The sequence below is a fragment of the Abramis brama genome (genome assembly GCF_963993115.1).
Source record: "Abramis brama genome assembly, chromosome: 2".
NCBI classification, from domain to species: domain Eukaryota; kingdom Metazoa; phylum Chordata; class Actinopteri; order Cypriniformes; family Leuciscidae; genus Abramis; species Abramis brama.
In genome coordinates, this window is record NC_139964.1 from 63014102 (window position 1) to 63039129 (window position 25028).

The 25028-nt window shown below is 37.1% G+C and overlaps 1 protein-coding gene across 2 annotated transcripts in view; it reads left to right on the forward strand.

Annotated features, from left to right (window-relative positions):
- The window catches only part of nrp2a (neuropilin 2a), a 69889-nt gene extending 46486 nt beyond the window's left edge, over positions 1-23403 (forward strand). Inside the window, exons 11-17 of one of the 2 annotated variants that reach the window (XM_084094187.1) lie at positions 1921-2004; positions 2448-2609; positions 6968-7227; positions 9046-9139; positions 11107-11139; positions 19169-19228; positions 21146-23403. In XM_084094187.1, coding sequence (XP_083950313.1) covers positions 1921-2004; positions 2448-2609; positions 6968-7227; positions 9046-9139; positions 11107-11139; positions 19169-19228; positions 21146-21450 — 998 coding nt within the window. In that variant the 3' untranslated portion in view covers positions 21451-23403. Of the gene's footprint in view, positions 1-1920; positions 2005-2447; positions 2610-6967; positions 7228-9045; positions 9140-11106; positions 11140-14955; positions 18594-19168; positions 19229-21145 lie in introns of those variants that run through there. The other variant, XM_084094188.1, reaches the window with a different exon arrangement.
- The last annotated feature ends 1625 nt before the right edge of the window (positions 23404-25028 follow it).

Here is a 25028-nt window from a genome sequence, read left to right on the forward strand (position 1 = left end):
AATGAATGAATGAATGAATGAATGAATGAATCACAAAAATTATCAAAAAAATGTGCATGTTTTGTTAAAAAAAGGCTACTAAATTTAGAATAGTTTACACATTTAACTAATGTGGCATTAAAGGACAAAAAATAAAATTCTGCTACATGAAAATAGTTCATACACTAACACATTTAGTTAATGTTGTTATTATTAACTAAAATGCAAACTGTTGAAATTCGTTTTCAGTATTTGAAATAAAACCGAACGTCTTTTAAAGGTAAGATTTTTAAGTTTAAGTTTTTCACCTAACATTTATATTTTATTATAGTTTTTATTATTATTTATTAGATAAAAAGCTTCAACTTAAAAAACTTAAAATAATAAAAAAAATAATTTAAGCTAAATAGAAATATACAAAAATGACAAAACTTAAAACTTAAAATTAAAACTGAAAATATATATTTTTTTTTTGAAATACCATAATATTATATAACAAATACTAAAATAACACTGCATGCACATCTTACTCTGTATGCAAAATCATAAAATATTTGTATTGATGTGCTTCTGTATTATTTTTCCATTGACTCACACACAATCTTGGTTCAAACGTTTTAGTGAGCCCATCCCAGAGCATTCTTAGATTGCTCTGAAAGCTGCATACAAAGCTGTTGAAGATTTTAGAAGGATGCATAATTACGTTTCCGATCTTTTAGAACAGCCTTGTAGTGTGACGGTAGAAGTACAGCTCTTTGTGTGATGACGTTCCATGTATTTGTCTTGTATGTTGTGCTGACACAACTGTCACATCTCTGAAAGGTCAAGATCATTACACCGTGACACACAGCGACCTTTAAACCCTGACAGAACATCTTCGCGGCGCGGAGAGTGTTTGCACATCGTGTGTACGCGTGCGAGAGCACAGTCCCGCGCAGGTGACGGTATTTATCCATCACCCCTGTACTAATTGAATCAGAAGACAAAGAAAAACAAATGGATGCAGACTGCAGGTGTGGAGGCATATGAAAGAATGATGGAGGGAAAGAGGATGGCATAGAGAGGGAGGCAGTTAGCGATAGGGCAGAGGAAGTGGTATTAGCTGGCTAATTGCTTCAGAAAAGGCCATGGCATTACAGTGACAAATATCACCAGCTGTGGCTCACCTTTTATGAATTCAAAATATTAATGTATGCACCGATTCGCTTCCTCTGCAGATACTACTGTGTGAGTGACCGCTCAGTTCATACACTAGATGGACTTCTGTTCTTATTTAAGTCTAAAACCTTTTCGTTTAATGCAGTTTATTTGTTTCCAAGGCAGGTTTCAAGACTGCTAAATAATTTCTACCCCCTAAAAAGCTTATTTTACTGCAAGAAAGAATAATCACAACTGACATATCATGAACACACACGTGTGTGTGTGTGTTTTAAATGTGAAAACGCACCTTTAAAAGTTATTTTGGTTCCTGTATATTTTTCAGTTCATAACACTTTTTTTACAGCTAAAAATTGCTGATACTTTGATTTATTTTTTAGCATAATGGATTGGAGGTCCTATATATTAGTATGTATACGTGTTGTTTTCGTTCAACACCCCATGGTTTGTCTGGTTTTTCTCCCTACAGCAACGCTATCCATCAGTCTGATGTCATCATTTAAGACAGATGTAAAGACCCGCAGGCGATACAAGGACCAAATTATAGTTTTTTGCACAGTATTGCATACTGTGCACATAGTTTATGTTCCCCTCTGCGCTGGCATAAATTCCGAGTTTAGAGCTTTATGATTTAATTTATGAATATCTGACTCATGGCTGGCTGCATAATTAAAATGAAAGGGAATCTCATTTGAAATGGAAAGAAAAAGAGATTTGTTTGAATGGAAATGCATTCTGTTCTGGGTTAGGATAAGATTGTTAATTATGTGTTTCCATCCACAGAAACCTCCACACCAGCTGTAGAGACATCCAAACCAACTCAACCTTCCTCTGTAGGAACCACCACAACACAGAGACCCAGTCCAGGTTAGTAGTTTTTTTTTAACTCTCAATACATGACTCAAGCACGAATACATTTCATAAACACCATAAACCTCCAGAAATCATCCATGTTTTGGTTGTTGTTGCATATTATGTGAAATGGGAGCAGGGACCAGTAAGGCACAGAAACTGTATTTTCAAAGATAAATGTTGCTTTAGTAATGTTTGTGTGATTGCTGTGTACAATCTAGAATATAGCACAACACTTACACCACTTTTTTATTCAATAAATATCCCTCTCCCTTTAACATAAGTAACTCTATCATGATTTTCAGTGGATTGTTTGGCAGAATTGTTGTCATTTCTTTATTTTTGAACAGCTGAAGTCAAAGGTCAGAGCTCAGTTTTGCTTAAAGTGCCTTTAGCCGTCCAATGTTTTGCCAGGGTTGATGAATATTAATGCGAATGTATTGATGTATTCTTTTCAGTTACCAGTGCTGCCCTGCCATCTCACAAAGGACTGTGTGATTTTGAGCAAGGATTGTGTGGTTGGACCCTTGACCCGGATTCTGACCTCAGCTGGGCGCTACACAGCTCCAGCAAAAGCACCGCCTTGGGTCAAAGTCAAGATCTCTCCATGGGCTCAAACAGTGAGTATTACACACGCACGCACACACACACACACTGTGTGCACAAATACACACACATTTGCATTCATAGAGAGGTTGTCATGCCTGTAGGCTCTTGTCTGTTTTTATGCTTGGAAACGCATTACATTTACACAACAAACTATTTTTTTTACATTATATTATTTTATTTTACATTACATTCAGTTACATTATATTATAATATGGAACAGTTAACAGTTTAGCGTTTATTATATTTAAATAAATTATAATTGATAATTTTTGTTTCTTTATTATATTTTAAGATATTATTTTTATAATATTTATACTGATATATATATATATATATATATATATATATATATATATACATACATATATATATATATATATATATATATATATATATATATATATATATATATATATATATACATGAAATATTATAAATATATTATAATTTTATAATATAAAATAATATTTATTTACATTTACAAAAACGGTAACACTTTACAATAAGGTTCATTAGTTAACTACATTAGTTAACATTAACTAATAATGAACTGCACTTATACAGCATTTGTTCATCTTTGTTAATGTTAATTTCAACATTTACTAATACTTTATTAAAATCTTGTTAACATTAGTTAATGCACTGTGAACTAACATGAACAAACAATGAACAGCTTTATTTTTATTAACTAACATTAACAAAGATTAACAAAAACAGTAATAAATGTATTGCTCATTGTTAGTTCATGTTAGTTAATGCATTAACTAATGTTTAATAAAGGAACCTTATTGTAAAGTGTTACCACAAAAACTTAGTTAATTATAGTTAAGCATCATTAAAAAATATTATATATAATATATTATACATATATATATATTATACATATATATAATTCTTTTATAAATATATTTCTCATTTTTAAATTTTATTATACATTAGTTTTAATTAACTTTATTTTACTGTTTTGAAATTTTCTTCATGATTCTTAACTAGTTTTTTCAAGCTTTACTGCCATGCTCAACCAGCTTTTCTGGCAAAGTTTTGGCAATGGACATCTCGGCTTGCACTAAACCAGTACTAACCAGCATAAACCAGCCTGGATCCTCATAGAAATTGATGCCAGTGTAAACTCACTCAGCAGACTATTTTGCCCCTTTTTCTGTGTAATAAGACTTCATTCTGATTCCAAATCAGTTTCCTATTAACGTTTTTACGCCTCACCCCAAAGACAAGCACTTGGACTGTTCCCAGAACAGCCTTTTCCCTTTTTTGTGCTCTCGTAAACTCCTGTGACCTCATTCCCCCTGTACACGGCGGTCCTCTTTCCACATGTCAGACACTGACATGGGATCTAGAAGAGGAAAACAGGATAAATGCTCGGCATGCTTTCTCTCTTCCTTTCTCCCTCCCGAACACTGTCACACTCCCTTTATTTCTATCCCATGACACATCGCAATTAGAAGCGTACACCAGGAACAAAGAGTGACAGTGAAGACAGAAATAATCTTGGAATGCTGAAACAATCACTTTTTGATTGAGAGCAGATTACTACATGTTGGTCAATAAGAAAGCAAAAATGACCATATTTACTGTCTTAATACACCTTTATTGTCTTGTTGTGAACGACTGTGAAAGAACGAAATGATGAAATGCAAAACTTTGCTTTTGATGTTGTCTCAGCCTCCCTTTTTTTCAAATCTGGCTTCATTCCACATTTTTTATTTCTTTTCTTCATCAGTATTTGGTTTCATTCTGGAATACATCAGCTAATGGAAGTAAAATGGGTTACCATTTCATGTTTCCTTTAGTAAAGCAATATGCCTCCCGAGGGCATGCGTTACAGTGATTTCACCATGTTTGAGTCAGGTGTTGACATGGTAAAATCACTGTAATGCTGGGTCTCTCTCGAGTGACATATTGCTTTTATAAAAAGGCAGCAATGCAATATGACGGGGACACAAATATTCACTAAATAATTGCATTAATTATTAACAGTAAACAATAAATAATTCTTTCGCCTAACTATAGGCTGTCTAAGGTTGCCAAAGATTAATATAGAATTCAATTGATGTGAGGTCACTGGTTTGCATATGTTGGCTGTTTTACAACAGCTTCAAATGTGGCTCATTCTGTCAAGATTTTAGAGCTGAAACAATTAGTTTCATAAGTTTGCATTCATGTTATTGATTTGACATATTTTCAATTATACACCACCGTTCAAAAGTTTTCTATTTTAATACAGTATATTAAAAAAAATATATGAATGAAATTCATTCCTGTGATTAGCAAAGCTGAATTTTCAGCCTTCAGTGTCACACTATCCTTCAGAAATCATTATAATATGCTTATTTGCTGCTCAAGAATTGTTTTTTATTATTATCAATATTAAGAACAGTTGGGCTGCTTAATATTTTTGTGGACAAAAGAACATAATTTACTCTACTTTTGATCAATTTTGATCAATGCAATGCATCCTTGCTGAATAAAAGTATTAATTTCTTTTTTTTAAAGAAATAGCATATATTTATAGCATATATAATATAATATAATATAATATAATATAATATAATATAATATAATATAATATAATATAATATAATATGTGTGTAGACATTGCTAAGCAATACTGTTTGAATCATTAATTTAATTTCCAAAACATTAAAGAAGTAAGAAGCATTACAATTTCCCAGAACTCCTTTCTTGAAGTTCAATAACCCCTTATATCAGTCTCTTTCAGCTGTTGTGTGGCAAAGTGTTAAATCCGAGTATCTTTATTTGACTTCAGAGGCGCAGATTCTTGTGGAAAAACTGCATTTCCAACCATGTATTCCAGTCCTTCACCTGCCTTCCAGGCGGATTTTTGCATAGACTTCCATGTACTTAGAGCCTCTTTCAAGAGATCATTATTCGTTTCCCCTTATATATAGTACTTATGATCAAAAAGGGGATTTTTTTTCACATCAATAAAAGATATTCACTATTCCCCCCTTCACATCTCCTCATATATGCATTCCCAGTGATATTAAGGGGATTGTTATCCTAAACCTATTTTAAATTCATTGCCTTGGAAAATTTTAAATGCTCTCTCTGAAAGACTTAACAAGGCGTGTCGACAGCTGCAAGGTGTTATAGCCGTTTCTTGACAGTTCTCAAAATGTTTAAGACTCCAATAGGTCACATGTCTCCTCCTCGTTCAATCGGATCACTCAGAGAGATGGGGGCCGCCACCACATGAGCTGTCTTTTGACCTTGAAACGTCTGGAAAGATTATTCACGAATATATAGAGAGATAAAAGAGTGTGCACCTGTCTCGCCGCTCTTTCTTCACCGTAGGGGTCATGCCTTGCTCCCACTTAACGCTCTTTCACTCTCGGCTTAGCAAACAGACACCTCCCGTCACCTAAAATGCCTACAGTAGAGCCCAGTGGGCTACCGTCGCTCACGAAAGACACTAATACTAATGACGAGGCGCTTGACTTTTCCCACAGCGACACACTTGACTTTTCCGTATAATCACACAGCGTGATGTTTAGGCGAATCATGTTGCTCGAAAACACAGTTTGGGTTCAGGAAGTGTTTGATAGGTTAGACCCAAAGTGACATAATCCAGACTGTTAAAATGTCATGTGTTTAAAGGACATCTTGCCCAGTAGGGAATAAACAAGATTACATGCCACTAACCAAAAGGCTTCAAGGTTCTATCACTTGTTAAAAACTAGTCAAATTAAACCCTTTAAGACAAGTAATTTCACTCGGCGGCCATCTTTGAAACGCCTCTCAGGCAGCTATTTCAGTCATGCATCCTCTTTGAATGGGGAAACATCAAATTCTCCAAAGCTGTTCACCAAGCTTACGATCAAATTTAATATTTGAAATCACCAATGAAATTTGACAACAACTGTATCATAAATGCAGTTTCTTATGCTCAAATAGCGTTAAAGAAGCTTATTTTTCAGGCTGGAGTGCAATGGCAGTACCAAGCGCGTGTCTCAGAACATTGACTGTTTCTATAGATCTTTTTCACAGCAGCGCCATCTTTGATTTTTAATGGGAATGAAAGCGAGGCTGTGAGGGATAGATATACATCTCTTCAGTGGGTTATTTAATTGTTCTACTGACGAAACACTGCAAAAATAGGCTATTTTTCCAAGAAAACCGGAGCATCTAACGACAGCTGCAGTGACGTGATGACTTTACTAATCGCCGATTGGCTCTTTTATTTAGGAGGCGGGACTAATTCCGGCATATTGCGTATTGCACTTTCTCCCATTCATAGTAATACAAGTGCACAGTCTTCATGTATAAAAAGTCTTTGATGCTGACATGGACAGACTGTATGACACACTATATTATGTTTGTTCTTTCATAGGTTTGGGAAACTACCTTTACATTGAGGCCAGTCCTGAGACCCAGGGCCAGAAAGCCAGACTGTTCAGTCCCAGTGTGGATCCTGACACCGGACCTCTCTGCCTGATCTTCTCCTATCAGCTGGAGGATCAGGCAACACTCAGGGTCCTGCTGCAGAACAAACACCAAGAGGAAACCCTCCTCTGGTCCCTCCGTGGAGACCAGGAGCCCATCTGGAAAGAAGGACGGACCATCATACCTAGATCTCCAAATGAATTTCAGGTAAGCAGAATTAGACATGATAAAAAGTTGAATATCTTTTAAACTGTGATGTTTTGTAAACAGAGCTCTGTCATTACAACTCTCAGAGAGATTGATAATTTGGTCTTGGTGGAATAGATCTTTTATGCTGTTGCTGCTGCTGCAGAGCAAGAACAGACTTGCTACTGCCAATACATTCACAGACATGCTGCTGCTGCACATATAACATACATGAAATAACCTCCGTGGCAGATCTATACAGGTGGAGCTGGGGAAGGTGGAGGGTTTCTGGAGGGCACTGCAGACTGCTAACAGCAAACAATGCCAAGTATTTGAATATTGAGAAGAAAGCTCATTGGCTGCTGATGCCACAGAAACCAATCAGCTGCACCATGTAGATAATAGAGAGCCTAAGTCCCTCCCCTCCGCTTCCGGCTCATGGGACCTTATTTCGGAAAAAATATGTATGGTAGTCAATGGCGAGAGACAACTTATCTTTTTATTACGTCTGAACTGTGCCCTGAATTACACATATGATGTTTGTCAATTTAAAAAATAATTATGAAAGTCAAGAAAGTCGTAGTTTGTCATAAAACAGAAGAGTAACATTTAGTTTTATGTGAAAATCGCTCAATGAACTACATTTCTCGTCTCGCACTATGTACGTCACCATCCGTTGCTCATATGTGTGCAGTCTGGTACAAAACACTTCAGTAAAGTTAGCTTCATTCATTGAGAGAAAAGGTATGACGTCACACGTGCGCCTTTTGGGTTTGTAGTCTTTGTAATTACGTATTTTCACAGTCTTATACCTCAACAGTTTTACATCAAACTGCGACTTTCTTGACTTTAAAATGTATCTTTTAAATTGACAAACATCATATGTGTAATTCAGGGCACAATTCAAACGAGATCAAAATATTTGTTGTCTCTCGCCATTGACTACCATACAATATTTTTCCGAAATAAGGTCCCATGGTGGTCCACCGGAAGGGGAGGGACTTAGGCTCTCTATTATGTGATCGATAACAAATTGATTTAAGGACCAATCAGCCTGCGCCATCTGGAGTTTCATGACAGAACTTTGTATTTGGTAAATCTTTTCAAAAAGGACATTTAGGCTGTCAAATTAGGGCTGTCAAGTTAGCATGCAAAAATATTAGATTCATGATGTTTAAAAGCAGTATTGTTAAATTTTGTCTTGTTTTCTCAAGACAGCCTTGTTTTCTTTATTGTAAACAAACTTAGAACTTATGTTGATATAACAAAGAAAATCTGGTTTTGGTCTTGAGAAAACAAAATAATTATTATAATGGTGGTGTTCAAAATCTGAGATTAATTGAAGAAACTCACACATTTCACCCCAAATTCAAAAGAAAAGGTGTATTTTGTCTCTATCAACCCCAAAGTTTTTTTTGTTTTAAGCCTATTTAAAGATAAATTAATTAAATTGTGGAGTATTTATACATATTTGTTGTACTACTTTGTACTTAACATAAACAAGCAATTTATGACAGTATATTGTTTTGTACTATAATACAAATCACATGGGATTATAATGGAAATTCAAACAATTAAAAAGGATAATGAAGTAATGTCACAATGCAAAAATTCACGGTCCCAAAACATAATTTCTTATTTTCTTTCTTTTGATTGTGGGGTAAAATGTAATATTTTAGTGAAATTCACCCCAAAACGTGATTAATTGCTTAAATCTATTGCCCAAGTGATTACTTGTTTGAAGATTAGACGCCGTTTACTCGTAAACATTTGTTTGTTTAGTCTTGGTAGCCTGACAGATATCATGGTGACATTATGTGTTCATAATTCATCACACAGGTGGTAATCGAAGGATTTTTTGAGGGTGCCAAAGGCCACATTTGGATTGATAATGTCCACATGAGTGTGAACACACCGCTGGAGGAGTGTACTCGTAAGTCTGCACCTTTCATTTTTTTCTTCCATCATTAGTTTTATCCTTTATTCTTTTGTTGTCATTCATAGCGGCAACTTAAGCCAACGGCGTGCATCATCTCTACCAGATGTTTCTTCCTGCAACGCTCTTTCTGGTTTCCTGTGAAGTCACCTTTATCTCTTCATTACAGATGGCACATATTCCAGTTCCACCATTTTCACCATAATTCGTTTAGATCCTGAAGACACTCGCTCCATAAACCTCTCCTTTTAATGTGTTCAAACCTAGCCATCACAGCCACTATCTCAAAGAGCTTCTCAAAATAGAATTTATTAACATGAAAAGAGGACACACAAAAAAAAAGTGCGCTTCATTGTTTGCCATCAAAAGCAAAATGTAGAATCAAATCTAGGCCACAAATGCCCCTGGGCTCCGATGCTAATCTTTGTTTCATTATTTCCTTCGCGCTTCTCCTTCCATGTTTGTAAACAGAGCTTTTCAACGGAATTAGTTGATAGCCAGAGCTTTTTGAGGACGGATCTTGCACAGAAGCTTTGTGATTTATGGTCTTAAGGATATCTGAATGTGACCATGTGCTCGTCGCTACTCCGATTCCTGGTCCATAACTAGAAACTCTTGATTTAGTCATTTTTGGCTCGCAGCGTTGCCGCTTGGCTCGCTCTGAGGCTACGGGACTTGGTGGTTTATTTCGAATCCAAAAATTGGAAGCCTCCAGAGCTCGTGTTCCACCATGCGCCTGTTGTGATTCTTCCCAAGGCATGCTGGGAGAATTCTTATCAAGCCGTCCAGTTGGACTTGCAGTTCCCGCCAAAAAGAGATCCCCGAGCCGCTGGCCCTCACGATAGTTCCTCGTCTTTTTCTAATTGTTTTCATCTCAAGAATTCAAGCAATCTCCTCTGTTTCTCCGTGTTCACTCTTCAAAAACAAAACCTTCACAACATGAAAACAACTTAAAACTTGAAAACATGCTCCTCTGCCAACAAATTGAGAATCAAAATGCCTTATCTGATCACTGTATGAGGATGGGACAGAGAATTTAGCTGAAGAAAAAATGCTTTTAAGAAAAAGCATTTGGATTCAGCACCTGTGTGAATCTCAAAACCTGTCAAGAACATGTCCAGGTCATATTTCATCCCAAAAATCAAGGACTGTGAAGATTTTTTTTGCATATTTTCATTATTTTCATGACCTCATGGAATATTTGTGCTTTTAAAGATTCATTACCAACACAGCAGGACTACTTAAATGATCTAGTGAAGGAAAAGAGTGATTAAGAGTGGTGTAAAACTTGGAAATGGTGACCAGTTACTAGAATGGTTGATTTAAAAAATATAGATATGATTTTTGGGGGGAAAATCAATAATTCACAGTATACATAGTAGTATTTGTTTTTGTTTAATATTTAGGTTTTAAAAAATAACAACAACACTGTACTAGATTTTTTTTATTATAGTAATTTATTATTATTATTAATTTAGCATAATGGGAATAATAATAATAATAATAATACATAGAGAATATGTCAATTGCGAATAATAAACAATAGATAATGATGGTAATAATAATATGATAATAAGTATTATTATTAATGGAGAAAACACAAAAGTAAACATCTGGACACATTACAGTAATGAGAGTTTTTGTAGTAAATTCATACGCTGAATTATCATGAAAATAATGCCGCAATCCACAAAGTCGTAATGGTACTGTATAGTTCTTTTGATTTGAGGATGAAATATTTCCTGAAAAGTCTTTTGGTGTCCTCATTTGATTTCCTCTGTGGCCTCAGATGTAGGTTATTCATCATTTTATGAAGTTCAGTGCATGTTTTCAGAGTCATCAGCCTCTGATACAGTAAGGCAGGGATGTACCCCGTCGTTAACCTTACATTACATATTAACATTTTACTCTGTTTGTCTTTCTCTCCTTCTCTGTCTCTCCCCATCCTTCTCTCCCTCATCCAGAGCCTTTTCCCGTGTTCCCTCCGGACATGACCGGTGAGTTTAAACTCTCTGCCTCGGGTGTGAATGTTTGCACTTCCTGCTCTCTGCCCTGCTCAGCAGTTATTGTTAACAGGAAAGATATAGGGTTTGTTTTACTTCCTAGCATGTGGTATTTATGCAGTGAGTTGAGGAACCTGGGGTTGGGTCGGTTATTTGAGGTGACCAATCCGTTTCTGATATATATTTTTTATTACCTGTTAAGGTCCCAATTGGGAAAGATGTCCAAAGTGGACTGTCAGGCTCATGGGCGTCGGAAGAAAAAAAAAAATGGGTGGGTCCTCCCCCAGAAAAATGTTACTGGAGTAAATACCATTTCATGTAGGCTATTCTGGTGCCTTTTAATTAAAACAACCCAGGTGAAAAAGACGTACTATTAAATATATAAAAAATGTACTTGAGTATGTTTTTAGTACAATACAAATATACTTTAATGCATTTTTAATACATTTAACATTACGTCTTTTTCACCTGGGAAGTAAACTAAACTCCACTTCAGGAATTCCCTAATAATTGGATTTGACTGACAGCACTATGAAAAGACAAATGCGCTGAATCAGAGACGGTAAAAGTAAGTGGGTCCAATATCATTGGTCTTAAAAAGTGGGTGGGTCTTGTCCCACCCATATACAATGGTTCCGACGCCCATGGTCAGGCTGCTGAGCCCTTGAGGCTCATGGCAGAGACCCGTTGTGCCACAATGTGACACGATTTGACATTCAAGGATAAATTCCCCAGAAATCATTGAAATTTTACCCTCATGTCGTTTCAAAACCTACTTTCTTGCATTAAATATTTCAGTCATTATTCGGCGAAAATTGTCCCCTCTGTCATAGCTCTCAAATCTCATTCAGGTTGTGCCAAAATTGTAACGTTTGATGCCATTGACATTTTTACGTGGCCTAATCGAATCAGTCCTAACGTGATGGGAATCCTGTCAGTCTATTTTGGAACCATCTTTCTCCCTTCAGCCTGTTAAGCAGCTATACTAACACTTGTGCAATTTTACAGTTACGAAAAACCTGGGAAACATTTCATGGTTTAAACACTTTTAAAGAAATTGATACTATATTCAAAGTCTGTAGGAAATAAAGAAAGGGCAACTTCCTTTGAGACTCATTGGATGCCAAATGTCACTAACGAAAACCGTTTCTTATGGGATGCGAGGTGCTCTTAAATGTGGTCTGTTTAAATCTTAGTTTCGTATATGAATGCATGTGCATTTGTGTTTTATTGGAGACGTTTGAACTCTAAAGTGCAGATTTATTTATCTAGATTTGTTTTAGAATGGTTGATCCTGCGTTGACTTCATTTAGACCTTTTTTCATTAGCAGAGCAAAATAACTGCACACAATTGTACATGGACAGTTAAAAATAACCTTTTATAGAACTGTTGAATAAAAGCAATATCATAGTCACCTGCATGCTGTAATATTTTTTTTGCTATTGTGCTTAATCGTTTATCTGGAGCGCATTAAAGGGATAGTTCACCCAAACTTGAACATTTTGTCACTCACCCTCAAGTTGTTCCAAACCTGTATGAGTTTCTTTTTTCAGTTGAACACAAAATTAGATATTTTAAAGAATTTTGGTAATTAAACAGTTGATGGTAGCCATTGACTTCCATAGTATAGGAAGTCAATGGCTACTGTCAACTGTCTGGTTATCATCATTCTTTAAAATATCATCTTTTGTGTTCAACACAAGAAAGAAACTCATACAGGTTTGGTGAAAACAACATTTTCATTTTTAGGTGAACTATCCCTTAAATTAGTACCTGACATAGAAAATCAAATCATCAATCGAATGATTTTTCTAATGAAAAATCCTCATCTGTAATCACAAACGACTAGAAAAGTCATGGGAATTGTTGGAAAGGTGTGGGATCCCAGTATTTGTCAGTGAATACGGACATATAGACGTGAATTTTTCTTCTTCAAATGACTGCAGTCCAACAGTGGACAGTTTGATGGTTTTTATATTTGGAGCTCTATTTCGTTTTTATTTTTGGTTTTAAAAATCCTTGCATTGGCAAGAATACCTAAACAAGCTACCAGCATATTAGCACCTCCACTTCCTTTTGTGAAATGAGTGTCAATAAAAGACACAGGCAGCCAAGTCGCTCTCCCTAATGAGTGTCTCAGTCATGCTCCGTGGCTGAATATAGCATAACAAGATGTCTGCCTGTGCCGGGTTCTGCTCAGATGGCAGCATTGCATCAGAGACTCAGGGAATGTCTCGGAGTCCCAGGAGAACGTTTTTTTTTTTTTTTTTTTTATTCTTTTCTCAAATGTTCGCATCTCACACTGTGCTTACTAATCCATGAGATAGACAAAGCAGAGCTGACAAGACCCTCTGCTTCCACTTGTTGTGTGATCATAATGTTGTGCTATTTTGGTTTCTTTCGTCAAGATGTACTGTACGGTTGTTTTTACTTTCAGCGTCAGAAATTGGTCAAAGCTTTTTTAAATTTAAACTCAACATGCGGCGTTTCACGTCAGCTTTAAATTCTGCTTATTAGAGGAGTTGAGCATTCAGTAGCGTTGTGGTTTGTGTGAAAATTATTGCAATTCCTCGAGTTTTACACTAGATGGTTAAATGGTTGTAATTTAACTTACAAGTTGGATGTGTGTAGATGAATTCATACATCTAGCAATTATTAATAATTTTCTCATAATATTGTAACCTTTTTAGTTTATTAACTAATGTTTTTTTTTATTAATTTATTTAACTTTTTTTTATTTATTGATTTGTTTGTGTGTGTAGGGTTAGGTAGTGTAGTGTGTGTAGGGTGTGTGTAGGGTATCATATAATTTCAGTAGTTCAATTATTGATAATCAAATTTCATCAAATAAATAATTACAACATTTTTACCTACTAAAATTGAAAATATCAAAGTGGTGCCAAAGTTGCAGGTTCACATGTTCAGCCTCTCTGAATTTAATCACTAATATTATATTAATTATTATATTAATATATATTATTAATATTATTATACACATTTAATTGAAATGCCAGAATTTCTTTTTTTATGTGATTGACGCAAGTTTGATAGTTAGAAACAAAAATGCATGTCATTATAATAATTTTAAACAAAATTGGAGCAAAATCAAAAAGATTATAACTGATTCCACAGAATCAGTCTTGTATGCGGTCACATCGAGTCCATTTATGATATAGTGATGCATCACAATATACTGACAAAGTTGCCGATGCCCAGCCCTATTTACAAACTCCTGCTATAGTCAAGTATCTGTCAGCGTTCTGCAATAACCAGAAGACGAACTGAGGGAGAACAGAATGCATGTGCCTCTGCTTGGCAAAACAGCCTCTTGTTTGAATGCAGCCCCAATGTACCCCTAAGACATAACGGTTTAGAGAACTACCAGCAGTATCTGCCCTTTGAGTAGTCCTGGAGAGCCGCTTGTCCCAAATCCAGCATGCAAAAAATATGATTTAAAGTATGGCATCCTCACTCCCCAGGACTAGAGCCTGGCGGTCTTTATTTGCAACATGCTTGGACTCTGACTCAGGTGCCTATTTGAAAGCACGTTACATAACAGCACTGCATTCACACCCATTGTTTCACTGTACACGGTGCTATGCAACCCAACTTAGATCCCCTAATAACTGTTCCTCTACTGGAAAGCGATCATTTCATGTTGATTTCGAACAGTGAAACATGGAGCATGAAGCTTCTACCCTACACGACCGTATGCCAAAACAGTCAATACAGCATCTTTCAGTAGTGTGTTTGCATTTGAACCTAGCAGTAGTGTGGCGTGTTTCACAGTTTGTATATCTCTCCACCAGGGGGAGCCCTACCTGGCAAGAGTGAGCCAACAATAGATACGCTGTCAGTACCGCCCGTTTTGCCCAACTGGTATTACATAATGGCTGGTGGAGGAGCCATCTTGTTCCTGATTATTGTCATTGTCATGGCCGTTAGCTGTCGCCATCTTACGGCCAGGAGGAATCAACCCACAATGGCCTACTACAGCCCCCACAGTGTACATCACCCAAACGGCGGCGTGCACAGGTCTGGGGTGACACCCAAATTGACTGTATGGGTTGAGAAGGGCGATGGGAATTCCTACTGGTGAGAGACCTGGACTAAAGGTTTAGAGGTTTGCCTGCAAATGCTGACTTCATGAGGGAAGTCCTTGATGAAGCAGATCTCGGACTGAAGAGTTGGAGGAGAATGCTTAAAGAACGCTCCCAGATGCTTGGATTCGGATGCATCCAGATGAACCCAACACTTCGATTTTTCTGTTTCCTCATTCTCTTCGTGTTCTTTTCTTCCTTGGATACTAACGACCCTGTCTTACTGGTGTGATCAGCTTGTTTACCACATCTAGCCAGCTCATACTCATCTGGAGGGACCTTCTCCAGGAGTGAATCTGTATCCAGCCTCGTGATGGATGCCGAGCCAAGAGGACGTGTTATCCAATGACCTTAATCACTGATCCTGGACTGACTTTGATCCAGTGTGCTGTACTTATGTTAAATCAATGTGGTCAGAACATCGGGGAGTTAAGAGCTGTTGTGGACATGCTGTCTGACACAATGTTTGCACTTTGACTAGTCCCTGAGATTGATCACGAGCACCTCTTTACCTTATTATAGCCGAACAAGGGAACAGACCTTTGGTGAAAGAGAGAACACAAAGCGTTCAGATAAATTAAAGCATACAGGAGGGAGCTCCAATACTGAGAATGTGCTTCTTAGCACTTTTTGAATACAACGCAAGCATGATTTAATTAGTAATAAGGGAAGGTGAAGTATTGCATAAAAGGTTTCTGCATGTAAACAACTTGAGTTAAGACTAAAAAATGGAGAGCCCACCTAAGCTGTCATGATGAACATTGCCGTTAAAGTCAACATGAAATCAAAATCCATGTTCTTGGTCTTATTGTGAGTGATTGAGCAGTGCGCATTATTTCAACAAGAAAAATGTTCGTGTAATGACTTTCCTTTTCCGCTGACGTCGCTTAGATTGTGCCAATTATTGGTAAACCTAGGTAATGCAGCCTTTCTAAAACCTTGTCAATATTTAACACAGTAGATTAATGCCGGTTTTCAATAACATAATAAAGACTGCTTTAAACAATGACAGATTTAAAAAAGTAGGTTCTGCTCCACAATCCACTGAAGGCCTTTTCCAATCAATTCTTGATGAATAAAATGTCTTCCCGTCTTACAGTTTTTCCCATTTTAATTGGAAATGCATCATTATAGAAGTAAAATGGTTTGTGGGTGTTCTTTCATGTTGACTTTAAACATTTCATTAGGCATGGTTTCATATCAATGATGTGCTAAACTTAAATGAATTGATGGCGCCACCTTTGAGTTAAGAGAAGGGGGATTGTGTAAGGGAGTCTTCATGTTTTTGTGTTCATTTCTGTGTTCTCTGTGGCAGTATCTAGGTTATTCCTTTGTATCTCACATTTCTCACATTTTTCCCAAAAGATCCCTCAAAACTGCGTTGGCGTGTGTTATTCTGAGCAAACGCTTGCTGGTGTGGAGGCTCCAAAAACAAGTCCCATAAACAAAGACAGCTGTTTCCTTTCTCCGTTTCCATGCGATGAGGAAGCACTGAGCGCTGGGGTGGGAGAAAACTTTGTGCAGATATCAACACCTGCTAGCAATTTTGGTTCACTGAAGCATCGTGAAGCTTCGAGAATGATTAGCAGTGAATGGTGTCCAAGACTGCCATGTGCTTTTTCATAGCCATGTTGAATCATTTATTGAATTGAGTTGTCTTTCAGTTTTATAGGTTAAATTAATCAGTTCTGTATTAGGACAGGGTGAGCATCACAAACAAACTGTGGACGTACCATTTGATTACCATGTGAATGTGCCATTTTATTGAAATGGTACTCCATGGTAATACCATATTACAAATATCCAAAGCAGCAACTATGTAATATATATTTTTAAAAGGAATAGTCATGTTTTAAAAATTAAAAGTCACTGTCATGTTATTTCAGACTTACCTTACTTTTATGAGCTTCTTTTTTTCTGTGAAACACTAATTGAAAATGTCCACACTGCCCCTTTATGTGAACATTACACACAAAAAAACTCGCCATATAATCATAAAAGTAGTTTACGATGTAGCCATACGATGGCTTCACATGAGCAAAAATAATGCAATTATTTGCTATACAAGTTTGACAACAATAACAGCAAATGACAATGGTTGTCGAATGTCATTATCAGAATTTTCTGTTATTTTTTTTTTCATCCCCTTTTGCGCTTTTATTTTATTGAGAAACACAGTGTTGACATTTTTCATCTACTTTTGTCTTTCACATTTGAAAGAAAGTCATAAACGTTTGGAACGACATGAGGGTGAATGATGACAGAATTTCCATTTTCATTTGAACTATACCTTTAAGAACATTCAGCAGATCTAATATCAGGGGTCAAAGTATTTCAATATAGGACATATAGAGCTGTTCAAAATGGAAATAAAAAGATAAATCCTCCATGCTCCTCAGGGCCTTTTTAATGCCATTTCGTGAGGTGGTAAGAGATGTTTTGGCACCGTCAAGCAATGTGCTTTTAAAGCAGCCACTTTATCGCTCTTTTCTTCCCTAAATTGTGTCCCCAACTTCTTTCTTCACTCTTAATATTTTTTAATTAGTTAATGGACCAGATAGCATTTATTAAAGCTGCTATAGGCGTTCCGGCCCCCGCCCTGTGCCTCTCGTCGATTCGGGAAACCACATTAATGAGTGCGAGCGTTCTCTTGAGAACACCGTCCACATGTCACCCAGCGAGGCGTCACGCCAAACAACCATTCTTCTCGGGCTCTTAAATGCATCACGTATACTGAACCGAGAAGCTTCTAATTAAGCAGAACAGTCTTTCTCAAAAGCGGAGGATTGCGGTTGATGCTCACATCCCTGCAAATGTCTCCTCGGGTTCGAATGACTCACTCTACTTTTAGACACGAGCATCTCAGGGGTTGTCGAGCAGTCAACAGCGTTCTCCTCCTCGGACGTGGGGAGTTGGGCAGAATAGATCGCTCACAATGGATCCAGTCGGGCTACCGCCTTCACATCCATGGAGTGCGAGCTCTCACATTGATTTCTTTGCTTTTAGACACAGCAGGCTCCGACTGGGACATTTTTGGAACAAAGCAACGCTGATCCATAAAGCCATTTGAAAGTTATGGGCCTTTTATTGCACCGCAAAGCTTACTTAGGTGGTGGTGGTGATGCTTCTGATACAGACTATGAATTTAATCATGATGAGGATGAGGATGATGATGATAATGCACTTTGCTTTATGAAAGTACCTTCTAACTGTGGTCAGCCTATACCTCAACTTTGAAATTAGTAAATTGTTTAAAAATGCGAATGTGAACAAAATATTTTTGCTTGATGGATTTGTGTCTTGAAAACCTGCTTTTAAAATGTGACAATAAAATCTTATTTTTCTAATGGTCACTTCTTTTTATATCCATTTATATCAGTGCAGTAATAGACATTGGCCTACTTTTGCTGCTATATTTGTGTGTCCCCTTAATGTGCAAATGCTGGTGGTGTGCTTCAATTAGTAATTATGTAGGTCACATGATGTTATTTTCTGGACTCTGTAATTATGTTACAAATCTTTCGTATCTTTAATAATTTATTGCTTTGCCTCAAGTCTCAAAATATACTCCGTCAATCCAAGACTCGTGACTCTAGTACGCAAGTTTGTGAAAGCGAACGTGAATTGTGTAAATTAGTAAGTAAATTAGCAGGTTTGTTGAAGTCAGTTATTGTAAATCTGAATTCTGAATAATCAAATGTTGTTATTATTATGTCTGGCACATATATTTGAAGAATGCACGCAAAGTATGTAGTACGCAAACATGTGCATGAGTTAGCGTCTGCATACTTGCATAGAGTATGTTTCTGGCCCAACAATTATAGCTAGTTTGCAAATTAATAATAAGTAATATTCCTTTGAGCACAAAACACATTATATCATTTTGTATATTTCAATACAGTGTCTTCGCTTCTATCCACAGTTAAAAAGCCAACGGTTGGAAATGGGCGTCTCTTTAACGGGAAGGACCACATAAATGCAGGTTAGTTCCCACGATACGTACATTATAATATACTGCTTCCTGGCAGGCTATATATTTTAAACAGGTTTCAAAGAGCAGGAACCAGAAGTGATGAGAAGCTATTGGTTTTTTTTTTTTTTCTCTCTAGGTTTTAAGATTATAAAGCCAAAACAAATACAGATGGTTTGGACACATTTAAAGTGAAGATGAAATCTTCTGAAACCTAATTATTACTTCAATAATGCATGTTTTTGTGGTCTTATTGTTAATGATCTGTCAGTATGTGTTATTTTGAACATTTTAAAAAATATTTATATCAATTCTCAATCTTTTTTTCCTCTTCGGAAATCCTTTATTTTTTATACATCACATTATGTAGTTAATTGGGTTTTTAAAGCCGCTTCCCATTCCGTCATTTTTCGGCACACACTGTGGAACTCCACAGCGATTTTGTGCATATGGTTGTATGGGTAGAGCTGACATGTTTGTGTGGGTATGTACGTGTTTGTTCACACTCATATCACCCTCACCCCGCATTTCTGCACAAAAACAAAAAACGTCTCCGGTTATCAGACTTTCCGCCCTCCTCCTTCCTGCTATCGCACAGTTGGAATCCATCTAACTCATAAAGATGTCTTTGTTTTGGCTCTTAAATAAATAAATAAAAAGACAAGGATGAGTTAATTACCCAACCGAAATCTGTTCATCCTTACAGAGTGTCAACCCCCACCGTCTGTCTTTCTTTCACTCTCCCTGACTTCCTTTATCGATGTATTCCATCTTTTTCTCATTTTCCCTTCTACTCTAATACAACGTAATGAAGTCTGTGTTTAGCTTACGCTCTACACAAGCTGTCAGTCACCTCGGAACCCATTTGTTGGAACTAAAAGGGCAAAGGGAAATTTGCTTTAACAAAATGCAACAGATATCAGTCAATGTGCAAAAGCGGCTCAGCTGGTGTGAGTTTTGGCATCGGCTCGCTGTCAAAAGCAGCCTAATTAAGCCGAATGCAACCGCTAGCAAGCGCAGGGTGCCACAAAAGAGTTTACGGCTTAGTTTTGTCAGCTGAAAACAGCCATGCCGACACCGTTCCCCCTCAGACCAGACCATTAGTTTGTTATACTGTATGTGTCATCCTCCATAGGATAATATGCAGGAAAACAAGCACAAACTTCTGTTTAGCCTCCAAAGGCTGCAATGTTGAACAAGACATGCCTACAAATACATGCTATAGATGTAATACCACTGATTTCTATATTAATTTACCAAGGTATATGCAATACAATGGTATGCTTTGAAGTATTTTGGAGTACCATGGCATTTACTCAAATAGTTCAAAGAATACTGTAGTACCACCATGAAGCATGGTAATACCATTCTAATTTTTTCACTTCCTATTTTGTTTTTTGTTTTTTTGACATGGTACTACTGTGATATTTTAAACATATGCCATGTTAGTTCTGTGGTACACTTGAAAATATCATGTTTTGCAACAAAAAAAATCATCATATATAAATTTAAGTTCCATGGTTTTACCATCTTATGCCATTTCTTTACCATGGTACTATGACAGTGTACAACCTGACAGCCTATATTTTTAGGGGGAGATGAAACTCTTTTAAAGAACATGGTAATGCCATGGTACTTTTTTACTTACAAAAGTGGTTTTCGGACATGGTACTACTGTGATATTTTGGACATGTGCTATGGTAGTACCATGGTATTCTTGAAAATACCATGGTTTACCATATAAAAACCATGGTACATGAATTTCACTCCTTTTTTGTAACCATCTGATATCATCACTATTTTTAGGGGGAGATGACACTCCTTTAATGTAAACCATCGTATTACCATGGTATCATGTTCAGAAAAAAAAGTTTATGTGCATGATTTTGTATCCTCTCAATGTGTTCTTCCTTCCTCATGTTGTTGTAGGTTTCCAGTTTCCAGAGTGGAGCACAGCCGAAACGCCATCAGAGCCTCCCGTGACACGTGTGGTCGATAAGGACAACGCATGGCTGTACTCCCTGGACCCCATTCTCCTGACCATCATCGTCATGAGCTCTCTGGGTGTTCTCCTAGGTGCCGTGTGCGCCGGTCTCCTCCTTTACTGCACCTGCTCGTATGGCGGCTTGACATCACGCTCGTCCACCACCTTGGAGAACTACAACTTTGAGCTGTACGACGGGATTAAGCACAAAGTGAAGCTCAACCAACAGCGCTGCTGCTCTGAGGCTTGAGGAGAACAGATGGGGAGATATCAAGTATCCTAAAATGACCTCAAAGTAACCCAATTTGACTCTTTGAAGAGACGAGCCTCATCTCTTAGTATTCCTGGAATGCATGTCCATCTCAGCTGGAGAGCTCCTAGACTGAACTTCTCCTGGAGCTTATTTTCCAAGCAGTGCTTACTCAGCTCTAACCCTGCTGCCAAGGACTTCTTCGTCTTTCACTGGATTACAAAAAAAAAATAGAGCATTTGGTGCCACAAGAGTGATACCCTTTCCATGGCTCAGCCTCAAAATAAATGTTGATACATATCAATGTTCTGCTATTCCAAAAAGATGAGAGTATATCAGCTTAGATTTCTAAGAGGTCTAGTTTTTAAAATGGGAGACCTGAGGCTGGACTTTCAAGCCACAAACTTCTGTCCTCCATCATTCCCAAAAGTAAATTTTGTGGCCTAGGATGTGGTGCATTGTTTTTAAAGGCTTTGATGGATTGGTTTAATGTTGCTTTATTGTTTTTTCGTACAGAGAAGTTCAGTAGCCCAGGGTGATTATAAGTCATCATTATTGTGTGTTTACAACCCATTTCTTTCGGCCCACCATTTTGTTTCTCTTGTCAAGCTGACAGTTTGGAAATGGAAAAGTAAGACAGATTAAGGAGCGAATGGTTCGTAGATTTAGTTTTAGGCACTGTGTGTTTGGTGAATTGTGTTCTGGAAAAAAAAGTCACCACACTTGTTTGAAACGACTAAAGATTTTGTCAGTGCAACCTATGGATTGCTGTAACTGGGAGACAAAGACTGCCAAGCTAATGTGTGAGCTTTGAGCTAGCAAACAGGCATTAAATAATGTGAAACAATGGTTGAAAGGCGGACCCTTAAGGGATGGGTTTGAAATACAATTTCTCTCATTTTTACTCTGGGCCTTCAAGAATGCTACAGTTATTGGCTCAGAGATGTTCAGGTCCACTGTTTGTAGTTTGTAAAAGAAAAGTTCATTTTCAAAAATAGACTAAAATCTACACTGGTTTGCTGTGCCAGTCATGTACAGTATATCTTGGCTCTTGGGTCAAACAGATATTTTTTACACATCAAAATTTTAAATAGAGTTAAAGTAGTTTAGATTTGGATCAATTTGAAGCAAAAAAAAAAAGTGTATACATAAATATTTAATATATTTTTTTCAAATCCTTTTTGAGTGGCTAAGATGAGTCTTACAAAGCCTGTCAGTGGTGAAAAACATGAATTAAGCTAAATAATTATTAAGCAGTTATTCTTTTAGGTTATTCTCAGACCGGTTAGGACCTAACACAGAGCCTTGAGGAACACCAATACTTTCAAATGTACATCATACAGCACTTTTCTTTGTTTCATTCTCAATTGAATTTTATCCCTCTTTTACTCTGTTTTATGTTTCCATGCTAAGGCTTTATGTTAACAGGAGACAGGTTTGGTTGTAAATCTACTCCCCTGTGGTTTTCAAAGACTGGGAAAAGGTGGAACACAGATGTCGTAAATCTTTACCTACTTGCTCAGATGGGATTCCTCACCCTCTAAAATGAATTGTTGGAGTTGGTGAAAGTAAATGCACCCAAAGCACACTACACCTCTGCAGAATAAGACACGTTATGAGAGTCTGGGATCTTCGATATGGAGTTGTGAGACACTGATAGGCGAGCCTAGATGTTTCTACTGAACCCTGCTTGATCCATGTACTCCTTATCTTCTTGAAGACTCTTGCCCTGGACTTTTGCAAGTGCCTTGGAGCTAGTCTGTTCCAGCCTCGGCTCTGGACCTGAAAAAGACTGCTTTGGAGCTTTTGTCTGTCTTAAACACTCGAAATACTTGAGAATCACAGCACTGGGTATAATTCCAGTCTCTCTTTGGACACTTTGTACAGAAATTGTGCTTTTTATGATGATGATTATTGTTATTATGATTATTTAATAAAGGATGGTTAACATAGTGGGTTGATGTGCTGTTGAATACTCCAAGGTGGATCCAAGAGGGACATTCCAAGGTGACTGAGTTTGGTGTTTTACAGTGCGTCTTTAGTTTCTACGTTACAAGAGCAAGGGATAATGGGATTGTTAAATGATTAGAAGAGACATTGCTCAACACACTCACAACCATGCAATTGATGCTACAAATACCAGACCATAACGTACCTTCACTGACAACAAAAGAAGTTCACCAATAGAACCTTTGACTCCAATAAACATCATCAACACATTAAATCCCAAATACACACAAACTCCCTCACTCATTCTCTCTTTCCAGCTATGTCTGCCACAGTTTCTCTCATCTCCCCATGGGCTCCCATTAGCACGGACCTTCAGTCGCCTTCATTTAGGGGCTCACAACATCAAAGCTTTGAAGTGCCTTACTGTTCCACCCCCTAAAGTTCCCTTCATCCCTCCACCTCATCCAACCACCCAGTTGCATCCATTTAACTATTTCTCAGCTTCCTCTCTGCTCCATAGTGTGCCTGCCTTTGCCTTTACCACTGTGGCTGTTTTACTGACTAATGATGTGTGCAGTAAGATCTAGTAAGGTCAATCGAATCAGCCGAGATCCCAAGAAAATCAAAGACATTATTATGGCAGACAAATAAAATATTGAATAGGTCTTAAAAAATCATCATCAAATATGTAAGGGATAATGTAGAGCGAGGCGGTTGTTATAACGAATATAACCCCGACAGGCTGATCAGGACCCCGAGTACAACAAGGGGTTGTATTCGCTATAACAACCGCCTCGCTCTACATTATCCTGCTTATTACATGGCTACCTACCAAATAAATCAATAATTTGACACAAAATATTGATTTAAAAAGGAGTTTATTGATTTAAAAACGATTGTATTGCTTCCGCTAAAGAAAATAGTCCGTTCCGTCTTTACGGTTAGAATCCTGCGTCCATAGCAACGCTCTGTTTTTCATGGCAACGGTGTGTTATACTTCACAGTGGTCTGTTATCAAGAAATAACAGACCGCATTCTACATTAGAATTCAACCAAGCCATGTAATATAAACCTACAACTGCCCTACAGTCCACAGCCATCCATTTTACAATCAATTTTTTTTCTTCAGTTTTCTTCAGTCATAAAACCATGTCAAAACAGCATGTAAAGTAAAAAAAAGTTTAAAATACTTGTACCAATCTTTCATCTTTAACGACTAAAATAACACTAAATTAATGTTTAATTCACAATTGCAGTAGAAATGTAGGACATAGAAACTTTTGCAGAGTCCAAGAAAAAAGGGGTCGCCAGTGTGAACATATGGACAACATCAGACTCTGAACATGGACTGTACAAGTACTGTACAGTCAAGCTTTGACAATGATGTAGATCTTGAGAAAAATCATTTACCCTTCTCACGCTTCTTACTGCACTCGAGATCAGAATTCTGACTAGCACATCTGACTAGTCATTTCAAACGCAGAATCTAAAAGGCATTTTAAAGAAATAAATCAATGTTTTTCTTGACTGAAATAGTAATTTCCAAATATTTCAAAATGCTCTATTGGCTGATTCTTGATTAATGAAGTTCTGTCTATTAACTCAACACAAGGCATCTGGATGTGTGG